General features: G+C 44.8%; 1 protein-coding gene across 3 annotated transcripts in view; it reads left to right on the plus strand.

Moving 5' to 3' along the window:
- SAMSN1 (SAM domain, SH3 domain and nuclear localization signals 1) overlaps positions 1 to 21,134 on the plus strand; it is a 1,266,558-nt gene that overhangs the window by 595,395 nt on the left and 650,029 nt on the right. For all 3 annotated transcript variants that reach the window (XM_069636417.1, XM_069636418.1, XM_069636419.1), the window contains one exon: positions 14,877 to 15,003. In XM_069636417.1, the coding sequence (XP_069492518.1) occupies positions 14,877 to 15,003 (127 nt within the window). The remainder of the gene's footprint in view (positions 1 to 14,876; positions 15,004 to 21,134) is intronic.

The following is a 21,134-nucleotide window of genomic DNA, read 5'->3' on the forward strand; positions in this document are numbered from 1 at the left end:
CCCATGCCTACAATGCAATGCAGCAGCTCTCTGTGAAATCTGTAACCCGAGCCAGCAGCATTGCACTGGCTCGAGCCGCCGCAACGCGAACAACTCGCTTCTACGTGAGTACGTCTGTGCCGGCAGTGAACTCACAAGTACTATCATCCCCATCATCCTCTCTGGCCATGCAGGCTCACAATAGGATACACGCTATTCAGACCATCATAACTCAGATGCCCACAACCTACCATGCATCTACTTTCCGCCCGACAGCGCAGACCACCATCCTAAGGTGCAATAGCACGCCTTACACAAATCGACAGCACTATGTTAAAACACGCGCCTCTAAAGATACGGAAGTACTGTTCCAGTCAAGTGCCCAAACACGGTCTTGTTGCATCCCTCGCATTTCAGGCCAGCACCTGCTACTCTGATCCCCGCTATTCACCGTTCCACTGTCCCTGCAGCCAAGAGGCCTGCTTGCAGCCCAAAACCTCACATTGCGATCCCGAACTGCTAATAGATAGCCTGGCTTAAAGCCACATGCCATAGCAACTCGCAATCACCCCCTCAGAGCACGCACAGTTCCTGAGACAGCCAGGAAGACTAATGGAGCAAATTGCATGCATACTGTCCTGAAACTGCTGCAGGGCCATCCACCACCCTCAGCCACCAGCATAATCAAGCCAAGTGTTATGATGCTAGCCCACACCAGCAGCCACCCTGAAAGAAACCCTCCCAGTGCAGTTGCTTGCAATGCTAGAATGTCTAATGTATGCAACGCTTTTACCAGCAGCCACCCTAAAACCAACCTTCCCAGTGCACCTGCTTGCAATGCTAGAATGTCTAGTGTATGCAATGTTATTAACGTCCCCATTTGTGCAGATCCTAGCCCTGCTACCCCAGGTTACCAATATGCCTGTAACCACTACGCCTGAACCCAACAAACACAACAGGCCCTCTTGTCCATCTGGCTCTGCTGCACCCCCTGCTCACCATGACTACACTAACACCAAACCCCCACCTGCACATTCCTGTAGGCTCAAATGTTTTCCAGTACATGGAATTGCCTACACCAGCCCACACCACCCAAGCAAAACCACTCCATACATCATCCGGCAACCCTCTCATCACCACCACCATCACCCAAACAGGCCCCACCTACAGGCCCACACACCACACCAACCAATGTACAAGCACTATTGACATGCGCCCAAATCAACGCACGCTCCCTAAGTGCTCACACACTAGAGATAAATGATCTCATCACCAAGCACAACATTGATGCTATAGCCATATCAGAAACATGGCTCCAAGAAGCGTCAGGCCCTGCCCTATCCATAGCCATACCTGCTGGGTACACCATCTACCACAACGGCAGACTCTCATCAAAGGGAGGGGGGGCGTGTCGCCCTGATGAGAGTGTTGGAAAAGGCGAGGAGTGGAGGCACCATCACCCTGAGTGGAGCCCAAATATCGATATATCAGGAACTCTCCGCCCTGACATTAGCCCTGAGGGAAATGTGCAAACCACTCACGACGTGGATTAAATCTCGGGACACGCGCTACAGGTGGGGATATCCCTTTTCTCTCTCTTTCGAACATGACGGCACGAAGATCAGGTTGAGCTCTGAACAGCAGATTAAGGATTGCATCGCTGATTTACTAGGCCCGCAGGATTGCGATGAATCCTGTGACCGTTCTCCTAGGGATGGGACGGAATGGCAGACACAGGGCCCGAAGAGGAGAAAGGTGAAAGGTTCGAGGAAATATCGCAGAGGAAACGGCTCTCCGGAGGGGGGCAGTTGAGCCTCAATAAGTATGGTACTCTTTGCTTGAATTGACATTTGATAAAGGGATAACATGGTTGACTCTTGGTGCAATGTGATTGAAACCTCCACTCAACTTGCAGAATTGGGCTCACTCTAGGGGGAGGTTCCTGGGGGCTCATTAGCTATGTTGATGTTTATTCTACGAGGGGACCATGAGGTAATGGTCTCCACTGGTGGTTCGGTCTAGGGCTAGTGAATCTAACTTAGCCCGATCGGACGCCACCAAACTCAGGTAGAGGGAAGGGGGGGTGGGGTGGGGGGACTAAGGCACGTGTTGAATCAAGTGTAAATTTATGAACTATGAACAGTGCAACGGTCGTAAGGCTGTTTCGATATCAAGGAACTGATTTACAACGGTCAGAGAATATGTATGGTCTAAGATTCCGTTGTTACGATGACCGCTGAATCACATTGCAGGGGTGCCATAAGGGTGGGAACATTGAATGTCAAAGGTCTCAATTCACCAACGAAAAGATCACTTGTCTTAAGAGAATTTCGCAGATCAAAACTTGATATCCTTCTATTGCAGGAAACTAAATATATGAAGGGAGAGGAGAGGGTGGTCCTGGGATGGAGTTCTGGGGTTCAGGACCGTTGAGGAGGGGAGGAGTGTGGGAATTCTCATTAGGAAGGGGTTAGACTTCAAGATCACAAAGGTATGGTCAGATGTTGAGGGCCGTGCCCTGCTGGTTTCGGGGACCATTGGGAATGTTTCCACCACGATTGCCACAATTTACTCCCCCAATGTAGGGCAAGTTAGATTTCTCTCCATAACAATTCCTAAGATTATGCTAGAGGCAACAGGTCATGTCATCCTTGGGGGAGATTTTAATCGTTGGATTGGAAACCTGGTAATCCAGAAACGCGGGATAAACTCGGAGGAGATCACGCTCAATTCAGGTCAATGATGGAACTGTATGGACTGACTGATGTGTGGAGACAAATGCACCCCACAGAGAGAGCTTACACCTTTTTTTCAGCCCCACATAATACACTCACCCGCATTTACCACCTCTACTTCTCAAGAGATCTATGTGGTACGAACTGACACACAGAAATCACACCAATCACATGGTCTGATCACGACATGGTGATCGCCGACATGGCATGGGAATCCTTGCCAGTCAGAGGGGGGAAATGGAGATGCAATGAAACCCTATGGAAAGACCATGTCTTTAAGTCGGAAATGGAAACCGAGATCGCCGAATACTTCCGATTGAATGACACTGGGGAGGTCTCTAAACAAGGGGTCTGGGATGCGGGCAAGGCGACCTAGAGGGGAATCCTTATGAGGGAGGGAGCCAACAAGAAAAAAGAAAGGGCTCTGATTGAAAATAGACTCCGCAGGGAAATCACTCAACCAGAAAATGAGGCGCGGGATGTGCTAAACCGTGAAAAAGCCAGCCAAGCACAGAAAAAAAGGGAGGAACTCCGCCTCCTGGAACATGACCAAAAAACATGCAAACTCCTCTTCCTCAAACAAAAGTTTTATGAGAAAGGAGACAAGGCAGACGCGTTGCTGGTGGCCAGGCTGTGAGCACAACAAGCAGAACGCAGAGTACAGGAAATACTTGACAGAGGACCCAGCACAGCGATAAGTAGGACCACCATTCCCGAAGCCTTTGCAGACTTTCATGAAGCCCTGTACACCCCAGAGACGGATCCGGCATTCGCTCCTACTTATCTGACATCGATATGCCCAAACTGTCATGCAATTAATCTGAGGCCCTGATTCAGGAGGCCATAAAACGACTAACTCTAGGTAAATCCCCAGGAGAGGATAGGTACACTGCAGGTTTTTACAAGACATTTGCCACACAGCTTACGCCCTTCCTAGTCGACTTATTTAATGAAATCCTAGAGACCGGGAAACCTCCAGATCCATTTGTTAAAGCACTCATAACTGTCATCCCGAAAGAAGGGAGAGATCCCAAAAAATGTGGATCATATCACCCCATTTCCCTGATCAACATAGACGCGAAGATATACACAAGGCTCCTGGCCGCTAGGATTGAGTCATTCATGCCCCGCCTCATCCACCCCGACCAGGTTGGCTTTATACTGGGTCGCCAGGGTGCAGACACCATGCGTAAGACCCATGCGTAAGACCCTGCACCTGATACATGCCTGATACATGCCTCCTACAACCTGGACACTGACCCCTCATTATTTTCCATCGACACAGAAAAAGCGTTCGATAGGGTTGACTGGGACTTCATAATGGGAGTCCTTTGCAAGATTGGAATGGGCCCTAGACTTAGGAAGGGAATCCAGGCAGTCTACTCTGGGCCCACAGCTTCGGTGTTCGTGAATGGGACATATTCCAGGTGGTTTCGGTTGAAGCGAGGAAACCGACACGGATGCCCACTATCGGCCATCTTGTTTGCCTTATCGAACCACTTTGCACATAAAATATGATCAGACACCAGCATAGAAGGGATTCACCTGGGTCATACAGAGCACAAGCTGGCATTATATGCTGACGACATACTCCTTCATGTGGTCAACCCTGCTAGATCCATTCCGCAAGCTATATCCCTCCTTGAAGAATATGGCCAGTTATCAGGGTTTAGGGTCAATCGGTCCAAATCCATATTGTTCCCCCTCCAGGGGGACACCAGAGATAAATGAAACAAAATATTCCTCCCTTGGACTGACACCAGAACATGACGCTATGCAATATTTGGGGATTCAAATCACGAAACGAATAGACGCTCTATATGAGGCAAATTTCCCAAAACGCCTTGCCAGATTCCAAGCGGACCTAGCCAGGTGGGACAAATTAACCATCTTGTGGCTTGGCAGACTTAACGCCATAAAAATGACATGTCTCCCAAGGTTTCTCTATCCCTTTCAGATGCTCCCCATTAAAATTCCAGAGCGATATTTCACCGAGGTTCGAAAAGCGACCCTTAAGTTTCTGTGGCGGGGGAAAAAAGCCAGAATCGCCTATCACACATTAACGTTGCCCAAAGACAAAGGAGGGGTAGGCCTTCCAGACCTCAAGAAGTACTATGTTGCGGCTCAACTGCGAGGGCTCATCCCTCATTTACACAACCATAAAGAACCACAGTGGATAGAGATGGACAACCACTAATTAGACCCCGCGACACTCTCAGAGTGGCTATGGACCCCACGAAAGAGAGTGTTGAGGAAAACGAAGGAGCATCCTCTCTTTGCCACCATATGGGAAATATGGAGGGAGGGTCCGGAGATGAGAGGAATCACAACATGGCCGTTCCCCTTGAGTCACCTATGGTCCCTGGGCATTAATAATCACATCCCCAATGTTGAGAGATTCCAGGCGTGGTATGAGGCGGGGCTAGAGAGGGTAGGCCAGCTGCTCCGATGTGATTCCTTCATCACTCTCCCCAAACTAACAGAGGCCCTAAATATAGGCGTACTGTCCACTTTCCATTACCTACAGATCAAAGGGGTCTTAACGAAGGCGGCATGGAAGACAAAACTAAGTAGATAACTTACCCCCTTCGAAAAACTCTTGGACACCAAGACTGACAGGAAAGGCCTGATTTCCGCCATGTATAAACTACTTGTAGAGGCGGGGGGAGGGAACACACATAATCTCAGAACGCGTTGGGAGAAAGACATGGGGTTGGAAATTGATGATGACATGTGGGACAATATGTGCCGCATGGCTACACGCACATCCATATCGTGCCAATACAAACTCCATTCTATCAAACTCTTGCATCGCTGGCAGTACCTTATAAACTATCCAAAATGTACCAGTCATCCTCCCCCCTCTGTTGGCGTGAATGTGGACAAGTTGCAGACTATTGGCACATGTGGTGGGGATGTCCCAAGATTAGGATCTATTAGGATGAGGTCTTGGGGTGGATTAGACTCCTGGACAGGATTCAAAGGAAGGCAGACCCTCATCTTGTCCTATTTGGTCTGGAGAGGGTGGAGGATGAGTGGAAGAGAGTGCAAGGCCTAGCCCCCCATCTACTGCTTGCGGCTCGGGCCTTATTAGTCACCAAGTGGAAATCAGCTATGACCCCAACTGAGAATGAATGGATTAACACTGTAATGAACATATGCACCATGGAAAAAATCACTGCCTCACTCCACGGCAGGGCAACACAGTGTGAGGTCCTGTGGTCAGACTTCCTATGCAAACACACATCAGAAGACACCCACCCTGATGGAGATGGGGTCCATTGTCCGTAGAGCTCGATTGGGTCCCACTCCTCTTGGTACTGTTCCCCTCCTCCCCTCTGCTTTGATCCCATTCCCATACTGTCCACCAGATACCATCCAAATCAAGACAAGACACCCTCCCAATGGAGAGCCCCCGAACACACTACACCGAAACAGTTCCAATCTGTGACAAAGGCCACAAGACCACACAAGCACGATTCCTTGGTAACACGATTTCTTAGTCCTTGGGGGCTGGGGGGAGGGGGGAAGGTGTAGGAGAATGAAGAAAAACGAGAAAATCTAGGTAGAACGTTCTCACTGTTACTCAGTTTGGTCTATGGTTACAAAGTTTTACATTGTATCTTGGTTTTATTTCCACCTGTGTAATGTCTATGAACCCATATGTACATTTTTCTTTTGTTCCTTTTCTCATTGAGAGAACTTTTATGTGTAAAAACCTAATAAAAACCAATTTTTTTTTAAATGGTATTTGCGAGTCCGTTAGGGTATGGTGCTAGAGAGTCTTTTAGTTTTATGATCGCAGCTTTCATATTTTCGACAGTGAACTGCAATTGCCATTTTTCGTTTAAACTGCTCTTCCGCCTGTTGTTTTCTTTTTGTTGTAAATAGGTCACCCATGTATTTCCTTGGCTGGGATTCACTGTTAATGTACACATCTCTCCTTTGGCTTTAGCCAGTTTCGCCCATATGCTCTTTGTTTTTTTGCTGGCTAATATTCATTGATCAATGATCATTGATCAATGATCATTGATGGCCAATTTTGATTTAGAATGGAGTGTTTTCGGTCTCACAACCATTGTTGGTAACAGCCTCTTATTAGCTTTCTTTGTTCTTTAAACTGGTTGAAATTCAACTTCAGGTTCTGTAACTTTCGTAATGTTTTCTTCATTTCCCATTTTGGGTCGCGGACGGCCACAACATATGTGTACACATTTTTCTTGCATAGCGTCTCTTGTTTCATTTTCTTTTCACCTGTTTTCTTTATTATTCGTAAAACTTGTTTTCAATTTCATCTACTGTCAGATGTTTTATTTCAATCATTATCTCTTTGCAAAATATTTTGAACTATTTTTTGATTCTTTCCAGGTTGGCTCCTGTCCAGCGAATGGTCGTTCCTGCATGGTTGACAAATATATTTTTGCAGCCACTAGGGCAATTCTCATATAGTTGTTTATTCATTTCTAGAATTAGCATTTTGTGGTTGCTATTTATCATTTGGGTTATTGTCAAGATTTGTGCTCTTTCTAGACATACATTATTCCCAAAAATATAATCTAGGGTCGATACACTATTGTTTCCCTTCCAGGTATATGCTCCAGGTATGTCCCCTCACGAAAGATCCCATTGTCGCAGGGACATTATCCAGTCATCGCCCTTTTTATTCCCTGGTCTTTGGGTCATGGTACTCTTTTTCTTTACGTTTTCATATTCTGCACATTCACTATTGTCATAGCATCTTGCATTCAGATCTCCTCCTACTATAACCATTTGGTTCTTTATATTTGCATTTGTTGTTATTAATGTACTCTCAATTCTTTCCTTGGGCTCACCTAAATCGTCCAATTTTGGCGGAGCATAAACATTTACCACCAGTAGTTTCCAAGATGTTCCCATTGCCTGTTGTTCAATCTCTACCACCAGTGTATTTTTGTTTTGGGGATCAATTGTGATCTGTTTGAAGCCAAACTTCTGACTCAATTTAATTATTAATCCTCCATAGGGTCTTCCCTTTGTGCCTTTACTGGCTAGTTCCTGGTATATATGGTACTCCTCCATATACATTGGACAGTCCAGCCAGAGCTCTTGAAGCATAAATATATCGCATGTGCGTAATTTTTCAAGTGACTGATTATCTTTTATTATATGTTTGAAACCTCTAGTGTTCCAACTGGCAATCTGCAGTGGTCACTTTGGGATCATCTGATTATCTCTTTCTTATATTCCAGGTGACAGCTTGTTAACATGGGGTTGCTGTGATATTTTTTATTTTTTGTCTATCGTTATACTTTTGATCATCATTGATCATTTTACAAACCGTAAGTTATAGTACTTCTCTGTACAGTTCACATGCGTTGTCCCAAAGCAATGATACTGCAGTGTATGAGGTAAAGCGATTATCAACCAGTTTGTATTGCTATCAAGGTTAGGCAACTCAATCTTTGTCATGTCCCTGCTTTATATCATCCATAGCCCTGGAATGGATGACCATAGTCGCACTTGTGCTGAATGATTTAGGAATGGGTTTTCATTGGTTGTATTTAATTCATCTAGTCAAACGGCCAAGCTGAATTTCATCTTATTGTTATTTATTGTGTTTTTCTTCCATTCTTTTTGGCCTCTCCATTTGTTTATTGGGGTCTTGATGCCATGTTTCTCTCTTTCTTTCTGCCATTACATCTTGATTGGTCATTCCCGGGGCTGGGTGTGTTCTGTTGGCCCACCTGACTTTAGCTACATATTCTTCCAATGGTATTTTATGGCCATCTGCTGTTTCTTCCTTGCTTTCTTGTTTTTCTTTGTTCGTCTCAGTGTTGCTCTCCTTATTACTTATGATTCCTATATTCGATGTCCCGATACGAAGGCTTGAGTACTTATCTTTGCATTTTGAATTTGTATCCAGTTGTGTAAGGGGCCATTCAGGCACACTGTTCTCATGGTGCCATCGGGTTGACAATTGGAGATTACTCTTTGTGTTTTACTTTTGTTGTCATCTATACAAGGCTTATCCTGGATATTAACTGTCTTTTTTGTTGTTAACTTGTGTTGTTGTTTTATTTGTCCTTTTGGGTCGTTTTTTGCTCTAACAGAGATTGGTGTTGCTTCCATCATTGAGATTTCGGCACACAATGCGTCGATTGTATCTTTTTCAGACCTGGCAGCAATATTCACTGAGTCCTGTATTTTCCAAGAGTTGTTTGAGTCATCTAGCTCAGTTATTTTATCATCTAGGTGTTTCCGCTCATCTTGCTTTTCTCTGTTACTTTCCTTCATTTCGATTCTTTCGTTTAGTTCCTTTGGTTTGGCTGGTTCCCAACTGGTTGGGGGTGGTACTTTTTTTCATAGATGGCAATGTTACTCTTGTTAAGTCATCATTATTTAATATTAATTTCGTCATAAGTGAGTACAGTCTCTGTTTTTCTGAGGCCACTTCTGTACATAAAATAAATGATGCTTCCACTCTACAAGTCAGCTTCTCAAGCATTTCTGAGATCTCTGTGGGCTTACCTATCTTATTTCCAGTTGTGTAATCTCTCTCCATTGAAAATTCAGTTTCATTGCTCCTCTGCTGCCATTCCAAATTATTTAGTCTTTCTAAATTTTGCGTTACATATAGGTTGCTAATTTGACTCTCTCATTTTTGCTGACCTGGCGGGGCACCCAAGGATTTCTGTTTTATGGAGTTGCATAATTTTAGTAGTGATCCATTGTTGTCTAGAGAGTAATCATTCAGCAAGAGTTGCTCTAGACTGATTTCATTAGGATCTATTTCCTTCCCTTCTACTTCCATATTTTGTTCTCGTTTTGCTTGTTTGGTAATCTCATCCGTTTGTTTTTATTCAATGTTTCCTTTATGCTGGGTGCCTATTCCTGCAAAGAATCCTAATATTTTTTGTTGCTGTATATCAGAGATATTCTGTTTTTTAGGAACTCTTTCTTTCCTCGTTTTCTTTTGGGCCCTTCGCGTGCGTATTTTGTGGCACTGTGTGGGCTTCGGGACTATTTCCTTTAAGAATTGATTGACTTCTCAGTCCACTTCATTTTACTACTGTTTAGTCTTTTATCCACTTTCTGTTAAAACATGCAACCGATGTAGCAATGATTACTGTTCTATGAAACCTGGCTAACACACTCACGTTTGCGATTATAAAACCTCCTTATGGGGGGGATGAATATTATCACAATTCCTTCAAAATCTTATAGGGGCTCCTCAGACTGTTTCAAAGTTTTCAAGATCCACAGTGAACAGTATCACAGGAGGAGTAACAACATCCCAGAGCAGGGAAGTGAATTAATCATGAGTCATGCATCCAGTGAGTTAGTCGGCAACTCATTTGCCCAAATGTCATGTGTTCTCAGCCTCTGTCAGGCTTCTATAGTGGGGCGGACTGTGGGCACAACCAATCCTTTCACAGCTACACTGTGTCCTAGGGACGTGCCGTGGGCCGCCCGATAACAACTCTCTGGGGCAGCGAGCACAAAGACAACACCAGCAGCAAGGAGCGGTAGCCGACACCTCCGAGGGGCTCCAGCAGGAGTAAAGCCCCACGGGTAAAACAGATGGTACTCAGTTAATCCTTTCGCATGCACCCAGATATATTTCAGCCCACTCGCACCCCAGCTTAGGTTCCCCTCTTCTCGCTGATCGTAATAGGTTGATATTGGAGGGGGAGGGAGCGTAGGTTTAGTTTCAGTAAAGGAGGTAGTGGCAGCCTCAGAGCTTACCTCGTCAAAAGAGTGCTCCGTTTGTTAGTGGGATGTTAAATTTGCAGGTTTTCGGTTTTGAGTGCCTTCTGTTCTCCGGGCACACTGGTGGACGCTGCACGGTCTCCACACTGCTCAGCTAATGCTCAAGTCCCGGGGTGCAAATCTCAGCCAGGACTGCCGCTCTCTTCCGTGTTGCAGTAGCGCGTTGGACCATAATTAAAGAATCAACTCTTTAATAATGCTTCCTATACATGTTTGCATTACGGTATTCTGCTCTAAAATGGTGCTGATTAATTTAAGGGTGCCACTATTCAGTCATTAAAAGGCTTTTCCTTTCTTTAAAATCAGTTGCCAAAAACACAATAGGGGAGGTGGAAGGTTAGGCTTAATATGGACATTCAGGGAAGTCGTGCACACAATGTGGGCCGCTTGATGAGTCAATACTGCAGTACATCATTGCTTGCTCCCAGCTAACATACATCTTGCAGATTTGTAGACACTTTTTTGCACATAGAATGTGTGAGTGATTGCATTTGTAAAGGGGCATTAATGGGGAAATGATCAGATTTGAAGCATCATAGGTGTAAGAACGAGGACATCATCAACTTCTCATCAAACTTAGAGAATGCTTAACATTGCCCTCATTCAACTTGCAGTTCCTCCTATACTGATAAGGTTCTAACAGAAGTGATCAGTATCCTTTTCATAACAACATTGCAGAGGTGTTAATGTGGAGAAGGGAGTGCAACGCTATCAAGATCTTCTCTGCAAATTACAATATTCTGCTTGGGGTACCAAAATGGCTTCGCCCTTGCATGTCACCATAGAGAAATATGGATAGACGGCAAGTTATTGGTATTTTGAGTAAGGTTCTAGGGTTGAAGCATGTAGATCTATCAACGTTTAGATGTGGGAATACATTTGTAGATAACAAATAACTAGTTACACACCTGATACAATGTAGAGACATTGAAGGAGTGTCAGTGAAAAACTTAAATCGTAAAAGAAATTAAAACAAAAAGTAAAAACACATGATTGGGAGTGAATGTGATACAAATGTAGTTGTAATGAATGCCACCTGAATGATGAAATATTTTGTTGTGGTCATCAATTGATGTTGTTTTAAGCAATGGACCTTTTAATTTAGTGACATGTACATTAATTAAAATATCAATACGCTTTATAAATATGCTTCTTCTTTTCCTTGCTTGATCCTTCCTTCTGGTGCTATGTGTGCTTATTAAATTGGTAAGAGCAGTTGATTAGGAGCAAAACTTTTTCTGAAAATAATAAACAATGATACAAGCACTGATCCAGTCTCTCAGCATTCCTGACTTACACTCTCTGCAAATACATCTTGGACATTTTCATTAGTATACGCTTAAAGTGACCATAGGCTTTCTGGACGCATTCATTCTATACAAAACTATGTGGAGGGCAGGGACTAGAGCTCTTGTGCCTCTAATGAATAAATGGGGAGTCTACAAACCCACCCAATATCCCTAATTTCTTGACAGGTTATCCCCACCATCAATAAACTAAAACGCATGCATTGCTCCAAGAACCCATGCTGGTTAAAATATATCAGGGAATGTGCTGAATTGCAAGTGCAGGCAATTAATGGCCCGATTGATACATTACTCACAAATATATTGCAAAACATCTATAATTACCGCCCCTCTGTTAAGAAAAGTTCATAAGAATATTGACTGTAGACCAGTCTCACAACTCCCTGCTTGTTTCTGAAGTAATTCAAATGTTTGTGAGCATCCATCAGACAAAATATAATGAATCTCATATCCTGCTGAGTGGCTAGTAGCCATCTCTCAGACTAACAGGAGGCCCAGTACTGTAGTACATACTATCCAACCTAGATGAGGGCTGTGCAGTATGGTCGTTCTGCTGGACCTTTAGTCGCATTTGATATACTAAATCATCAGGTTCTTTCCACTGAAAAGAATGAAATAAACAGTCATGACTACAGAGCTAACACAGAGATGATACACTTCCTTCTCTGGTCAATACAAATGACCATCAGTAAATTCTGCTGCACCAGCAAATTCACAATCTGCCATGTTCAATAGCTATCTGCCCTTTCACCAGCCTTCGATAACATTTACATGAAATCTGTGTGCAACCTCCTAGCCAGCACGGAGAGTGGATTTCACACACAGGCCATAGACACACAGCTCTCTTTGAATATGTAATTACATTCTCCCACAACCTATACACGCTCTACGATTACTTCTCAACCATAAAGTCAGCAGGATGAAAAAGAGCACAGTCTCACTAGCAATACAAGCAACAAATGCCCGTGAGGATGGAACCAACATCACAAAACGATCCCTGGATACTTCCCTGGATACTTCCCTACATGACACAGCAATTGTCCATAAACCGAGAATAAATGCCCTATGCAGTATAGTCCAACTCCCTTCCAAATATGGAACCATACATACAGGAGGTTAGTTAAAGCAGTCATTACAATATGACACCTGTGAATACAGCCAGAAATGCCCTGGGAGAATGGGCAAGAGTCAAAAGATTAAGGGCAACAATGAGAGCGAAAACTGACCAGTAGAACATCCTGTATATTGGTCTGCCCAACAAGCTAAAACAAATACTCAGATTGAGGCAGCCAGATATGTAGAGGGGCAACCAAGCCTATGGACTCTGTTCCTCTAAACACCAAATCCCTTCTTGAAAATGTTCAATAATTCATCCTAACATGTGCCCACAGGGAAGCCTTGTGAGACAACTCTCTGTCAAAGCAGCAATCAGGAGTCTTGCATTCACACAGGTCACCTCATTCTTTAGATTACATTACTTCACAGAAGTGCGATGATTCACAATACAATACAGTAATTCTTAAATGGTCAAGCACCCAAATAATTCAATCCATAAACAACTTTATTCATTGCAGCATGTACAATGAAAGTTACTTGCTGAAAACAGGCTGTAGCACTAATTTCCACAAAGTAAATTCTAGGGAGGACACACACAGTATTGCCGGTTGTAACTGAATGAACAGGAACCTGCATCTCTCCATGAGCAACAAGAGGAAAAGCAACGACAAGTCTCGTAGGCATATGGACACACAATTTTTTAAACAACATGCAAATAAATACATTTAATACAAAATGGTCGTGATGTAATCCTTGAAAAATGGCTTTGATTTGCTCATTCTACATTTAGAAGTGGCGGGAAATATGAATGATTATGATTTAATCCTTCAACGTTTAGAATTAGAGAGGATTATTACATGCAGCTTGTGAATTAGCCAACAAAGAAAATTATGAACTAATCAAGATCAAATAAAAGAGATATTTTGCACGATCCTGAGGGTGACCTATGTGCTGTACAAAAAAGTGGGCAATACAGAGGTTGAAGCATGTAGATCCATCGACATTTACCACCCAATACGATGTAGTGACACTGAATAAGTGTCAGTGAAAAATGTAAAAATAAAAAAGAATAGAAAAGTTTAAAAAAAACATGATTGGGTTGAGTGAATGTGATTTAAATGTAGTGGAAATGAATGCCACCTCAATGATTTGTAATATTTTGTTGGGGTCATCAATTGATGTTGTTTTGAGCAATGGGCATTTTGATTTAGTTACATGCAAAGGAATTAAAATATCAACATGTTTTATAACTATGTTTCTTTCCTTGCTTAATCCTTCCTTGTAGTTGTACGTATACGTATTGCATTTATAAAATTAGTTAATTTGGAGCAAAACTTTGTTTTAAAAAATAAATGATTCCCCAGCTCCTAGCATAGCTAAGGGAAAACACACTATTATATTAAAAAAAGATGCATTGTCGTTTAGGCGGGGTATCTTATGTGTGGCTGGTAGAAGGGTGTCTGGGTCAAAAGAAGGGAGATACAGCCCAATGAAGAGAGAAGGCAAAAGAAAATATAGAACAGAATAGGTAGTATGAGGATAGAAATAAAAAGGTGGGACAGACAAGAACACATTTGGAAAAGACATGAGTAAACAAAATGAAATTAAAGAAGAAATACACGCAAATGGAAAGGAGCATGTGAAAAGACAGAATCTGAGAAAAAGATCAAGGAAAAACAACAATTGCAGGAAAGGAAAATAGTAGGGGAAACTCCAATCAAACAGAAGACACATAAAAATAATAAGCAAACAAAATAAATAATAGAGAAATAAATGTGCACACTGAAAGGAATATGAGATCAGGAATTGGGGGGGTGGAGTGAATCTTAAATTCCATGTATGTGTACAGTACCACTACAAAGGACATTGCAAGTCATTTTGGTGCTCCTAGTATATTCAAATAACTCCACAGTGGCTTGCAGTATAACTATAAAGTATACTTTATCACAGGTATGGTGTACATTAATTGCACATTGCCAATTTTATCAGGTTTTACATTTTTAATTACATATTTGCACTCATAATTAATTATGTATTTATTTTCCCACAGGTCACAGAATCAGATGAAAATAAATCAGAGTCAATGGGAACTTTACAAAGGTTAAAGAAACTAGTTCAAGCCAAAAAGGTCAACGGCACTAGTGTGAATGATGCAAAAAATGTTTTGCTACCTACCTGTAAGTTACAGTTCATTAAGACTAAGCTACCTGATGGCGTCAATTATCAATAATGTCAATCTCATGTTTAATAGTGTTCTCACTTTGTTACAACAGAACCAATGATAAAGGATAAAGTTGCCGGTATAGGTCTCTATGGGCCATAAGATCGCTAACTGAGTTAAGCAATCAATTCAGCATTATTTGGGCAGCCTTCAGTGATAGGTCATAATCCTTTATGTGGCAACTCATTCATTCATTCTTCTGAAAATGATACACTGAGTAAAAAACACCACATGATTTCAAAGTGTGCATAAACTGTAGTAACCGGTCATGCAGTGCTTTTTAAAAATGTGATAATAACAAAAACAATCGTGCTGAGATGCATTTTAACCTGGTAACACAACTATCTCGTCTTCAATTATTGTTTGCAATCATATGCCATATATTAGGGTGTAACAGTTGGCCAATTTGCCACATCACACAAACTCTCAACTGCTTTTCATGGGTTCAATGTATTATTGTTTAGTCATGGTTGTAGAAGCAGGCCCTTTGACCATAAGAAGCACATTCGTATGTGCTGCATTTGTCTTTTGCAAGGGAGGTGAGGCATTGCATTGCACTGGGGCCTTCTAACCTGATAATGTATGTGCAAAAAGGCCACTCGCACGACCACATGTATCTGTAATGATATGGGCTTGCAGTTGTCATGCACCTGGGATCTACATTAATCTTTGCTATATATAGAAACACGTGTTTTTTAACGATATAACTGCACTTGATTTGGAGAGTCAAATTTGGTGTTTCCACAAGAAGGTCTATCATAGAACATTACTATAGCTATGCTGACAGTACATGTAGACATTTGAGAGACAGGATGTGATGCTACCCCCTGTCCCCTGATCAATATAGAAATACAGTGTACATAACTTTATATTTTGCAGATCTCAGATCAATAATCTAAACATGGATCACTTGAGACTGAGATCAGAGATCCAAGCCATGTTCCTATGGTATGGACTGTATAGTAACCACACATAGCAGCTTCAAAAGTTGTGGTCTGCAATTGTGATGCAAAGGATGTTTTGCACTGTAACTCCCATGTGCCTTCAACCTTGACCATCTCTATAAAGGGATAATGGGAACTGTAGTCCAAAACATCTGAAGAACCAAAGGCTACTGATCTCTGAAATAGCTTAGTGACACAAATCTCCCCCTTAATGTTAAGGTATTTTTTTATGATTCCAGCTGTACTGTCCAGACGTATATTTTGCTGTGTGTCTTCAATAACTCTGCCAATGGGAGCGACAAGGGTCGTCTTATCTTTCAATGCAACCTTCACTGTCATCTGCCACAGAGCAAAGCTTGCTAGAATCATTGTCTCAGTGGTTTTCAACGTTTACTGTTGCATTGTACATATGGGAATAAAGAAAAAAACACTGCAATCATGTATACATTTATTAATCATGTATACATTTTTTATGTTGTATTTTAAATACAAGGAAATGTCGTGATGATCCGCACACACAGCTCCATGCGTGCCCACGAATGCTAGCTCGGAGCAGCTAACAAACCCCCATTTGGAAGTTGATTGGCAACAGCAGGAACTTCACTGTCTTTGGGGGCAAGTTAATGATCGTTTTCATGGGACACCATAGGACATCAAAATTAAAGAGCTGGTCTGATAGCAGCCCGTGCCAGAGGAGAGTGGCACAGTGTTTGGTGGCTAGAACACAATCTGCCACTAACTAGGGCCCTATTTAAAAGACATACATAAAGTGGATGTAAGTAAGTAATAATGCACTAAAATGTGCTGCATGGGTTGTTGGCAAGCCATGGGGGTTATACGATGCTCTGTAACATTGAGCACCAGAAAAACAGTGGTGAACTGTCATTGATATTTGATATATTGGCCAACACATGATTCACCATTGTCCCCAATACAAGCTACCTTTATCTCAGCAACTGACTCTGTCTTGATCCAGGGCCAGCACATGCATCTGAATACTGAGCTGAGTTGATTGTGGTTTTCACAACAGTATGAACGGAAACAGAAACGGCCATACTCAGAGCAGCTACAAGCCTGGTGTATTGTGGTACCGTATGGTAAACAGTGATTGTCACTCTTTAGGTGCATGCTTTGTGATGTATGGGTCTTGCAAGGTGTTTGCCCTAGCACTTTTTCACATAGGACCCAGTTGCTGTTAGGTGCGATCAGCTGGGGGGTGGGAGTTTAGCAAGAGGAGGGTAGAGAGAAATAAGTACTAAATCAATGAATTCCACAGGTGAAAAATTAATGAGCTGCTGATCAAATTAAAAGTAACAGAGGAGGTGGGGGGGGCGCTGTTGAGCGCATCGAAGATGGCTGCCTGAAGGGAGAGCTCCGGCTCCGACGAAAATCCTGAGTATAAATATCCTTGCTGAGCCGCACAACACGCAGCTGTAGAGGAGATTCCGGAGGCGAAGGGTCTTCTGCATACACCCCCAAAAAATCGGGCGAATCTGTGGCTGGACTGCTGAGATATCCTGCTTGGAAGAGGTGCCGGCAAGGGGCAGGCAGCATGGCCGCCCAGCAGCTCTGAGACATATTCATGTGAGGCCGGAGGCGTGAAGCTGAGGGCCAGGCCGCAGTGGGGGAGGAGCGCGGCGGAGGGCGCAGGGGTACGGAGCCTACTAGAGACACAGTGGCCCGGTTCCCTCAGGCTTACACACGGAGGGAGGCCCGCTGCTCGGACGTGCGGAGGCCCGACCAACGTGAGCCGAGGCGGCATCGCCTCCCTGGGGGACTGGTCCCGCTCCTGCCCAGGCGCCTGGGAAAAACGCACTGACGGCCCGGCGGCACAAGTGAGTGAAATCCCCGCCGCCTCCAGCCCCCGCAAACAGCACACGCGGCCCAGCGACCACGGCGGGTTGGAAACGACGTGGAGGTTCGGAGGGCCCATTTTCGATCTGTGCAGACACTAACACCTTTGCGCACCCGGGCACGGGGTGGAATTCTCCCACCTGCATCAAGGCCCATCACGGGAGACCATCACTGCCCTGAACGGACCCATCACTGCCCAGCAATATAGGGCCTAGACTGCTGGAGGGCGCGTACATCGGCGCAAGCCCTGTGCCCCGACCAACGTGGGTCGTGACACCACGGTCTCCCTGTGGGACTGTACACGCTCCTACCGGGGTGCCTGGATAGGGCGAGGTAAAATACTGCCGGCCGGCGGCGCAAGTGTGTGGAACCCCCACCGCCCCCATTCCCCGCAAGCAGAATACGCGGGCCAGCGAATACTGTGGAAGAAACGTTGTGCAGGATCAAAGCAAGGAGGCCGGAGGGGCCAATTTGGCACCGCACAGTCACTGATACCCGGTACGCTCAGGCGAGGGGTGAAACACTGCCACCTGCCCCATAATTAGCCCTGCAGTGACACGGGAGACCCGTCATCACCCTAAATGGACACAGCAATATAGAGCTTGGGCTGGCCCCCCGTGGTGGGTTGTTGTGACGCCCTGCTAGAGACTAGAGTGCACTGGACATCCTAAGGGGCTGGGGCTGGTCAACCTGGTTGCAATACTCGATCAAATAGGGGGAGCAAGCGGAGGTCGGCGGATATCCGAACCCGGGGGCGGGTGCAGACGACAAGGAGCCCCTATATTGTTTGGTCCTGGTCAGCGACTCACTACGTGGGAGGACACAACCCACTCCGAAGACGCCCATCAACCTACATGGGCCGTACTGAAAAGAAGGGTGCAGGGGGCAAAAAGGTGGGCCCAATGGACTCCTTCGCTAACTCCCAGTCGTGCGGGGTGCCTGGTGGGTCGCATCAACCCCCGGACAGGCAAGATGACGATCCCCTGGAACGCCTAGCGACACTGGTCCAGAATGGGTTCATGGCTGTCAACGTCAAGTTGGACGATATAGCGGCAACGATCGGATCCTTGAAGGCCAGAGTGGAGAAGGAGAGTTCACGAATAACGGAAACAGAGAATAGAATAAGTGCAAGCGAAGACATAATATCTCAACAGGGCCAAGACATAGCCCAACTCAAATCTGAACTTCGCAAAACCCAGAATAAATGCAAGGATTTGGAATCCCGATCCCGTAGAAACAACATACGGATTGTTGGGGTTGCTGAGACCTTTGGCAAGGGTGACATGGAGCGGCAAGTAGAACAACTTTTAAAAGATATCCTGGGGCCTGAATCTCTCTCGGAGCATTTTCTGGTTGAGAGGGCCCACCGCACCCTGGCGACTCCGCCGAAACCTGGGGCACCGCCTCGTACCATAATTGCATATATCCTTAACTATAGAGACAGGGATGCCATCCTCCGGCTCTCTAGAGAGAAAGGAACGTTACACTTCGAACACAATAGAATTCATATATACCCGGACTTCTCTGCCGGGGTGCAGGCACAACGCCGATCCTATGAGCCAGTGAAAAGACAACTACGGATGCAGAAGGTACCCTATGCCCTGATCTTTCCTGCGAAGATCAGAATTCAATATGGAGGTAGAGCCCATTTCTTTGAAGATCCTAAAGAAGCCATGGCATACGTGGAGGCCTCTATTCCTTTACCTCCCAGGGACAAGGCGCATGACCAGAACGCCGGGAACCAGCCTGGAGCGGAGGGGCTTGACGCGGCAGATTGAGGGGTTCCCATCATTTAACCCTTGCCTCAGGGAATCAATAATCATCACGAAGAGCGGCCTGGACACAAATTTAATGTAGGTTCGAGCCGTGAGCCCCCTATAAGGTGGACAGATGGCGACAACAGGCAACCCTCAGGAAAGATCCAAGTTTTGTTTTTGGGTGAATGCCCACCGGAAAAATTCCGAGCGTTGTTGGGCAACATCATCATGTTGGGGAAGATGATGTGGGGAGGGGGCCAATATGTTATGGTAGATCCTTTTTTTTGGGGTCTATGGGAGTTCTGGAGGGAGTTGGGGTTTCTGGAACCCAGTTAGAACGGTGATACAAGTTAAAAGTGGTGGTCACATTGCTGCACATGGCATCCGTCCGGGGAAAACCGGAACTAGAAAAATGATATTAACACACGGCCATGGCATCCGCCGGAGCAAGAGATAAGGGGTTGAGGATAAAGCTCCTCACGTGGAACATCCGGGGTTTGAACAATCAGGCCAAGTCAAGAAAGGTGGGAGCCTATGTTACCAGACATTATCCACAGGTGGTCATGCTACAAGAGACTCATGCACTCTGAAAGGTAAACGTGGCATCTTTGAAGAACTGGGGACTAAATAGATACTATACTGACTACTCCACACAGGCGAGAGGGGTTTTGACACTTATACACCCCTCTGTTGGTTTTCGGTTTGGAAAAGGCAAAGTGGACATCAATGGATGCTACGTCTTAGTATGGGGCAGTATAGCTGGAAGGGAGGTGGTGTTGGTAAATACTTATGGGCCGAACCTGGATGACCCCGATTTTTATGTGAATGTGGTACATGCAATAGGATATACGGGGCTGGAGCAAATCCTGTGTGGGGGGATTTCAATACAATCCTTGATGTTACACTGGATCGGTCCAGTGCAAAGCATCGGGCCCCCTCCAAGGCGGCAAGGATGCTGCTGCATATTCTCTCACAATTGGCAATGGTTGACTCCTGGAGAACACTACATCCATGTAAGAGACAATACACATTTTACTCATCGGTGCATGACACTGAGTCCAGAATAGGCTACTTGCTGGCTTCCACAAACCTCATGCATCAGATAGAAAACTGCAAAATACTCCCCCGTACCCTTTCAGACCACTCTCCTGTCATGATGACAATCACATTAGGAAACATAAAACCTCCAGCCAGGAGATGGAGGATGCCACCTGATATCCTTAAAGACCCAGCGGTTGCGGAGGAGCTGCATGTAGAGGTAGAGCACTTCCTCGAACTCAACAGGGGCTCAGTGGATAGTTGTCATACCCTATGGGAGGCCTTTAAGGTGTGGGTGAGGGGAATACTGCTCTCTACGTCCACAGGTATGTTGAAGGCTGTACGGATAGAGCTAGAGGAGGTGGAGAAACGCCTGGGGAACCTGGAAGCGAGATACACTGATAAACATGATAGTGAAATGCTTTGAGATATTAATCGCAACCTCTTGGAATTCAAAAACTGGCTACCAGGGAACTACTATATATGTCGACCCG

Source organism: Ambystoma mexicanum, chromosome 7p (assembly GCF_040938575.1).
Source record: "Ambystoma mexicanum isolate Mex_15411 chromosome 7p, UKY_AmexF1_1, whole genome shotgun sequence".
Classification (NCBI taxonomy): Eukaryota; Metazoa; Chordata; class Amphibia; order Caudata; family Ambystomatidae; genus Ambystoma; species Ambystoma mexicanum.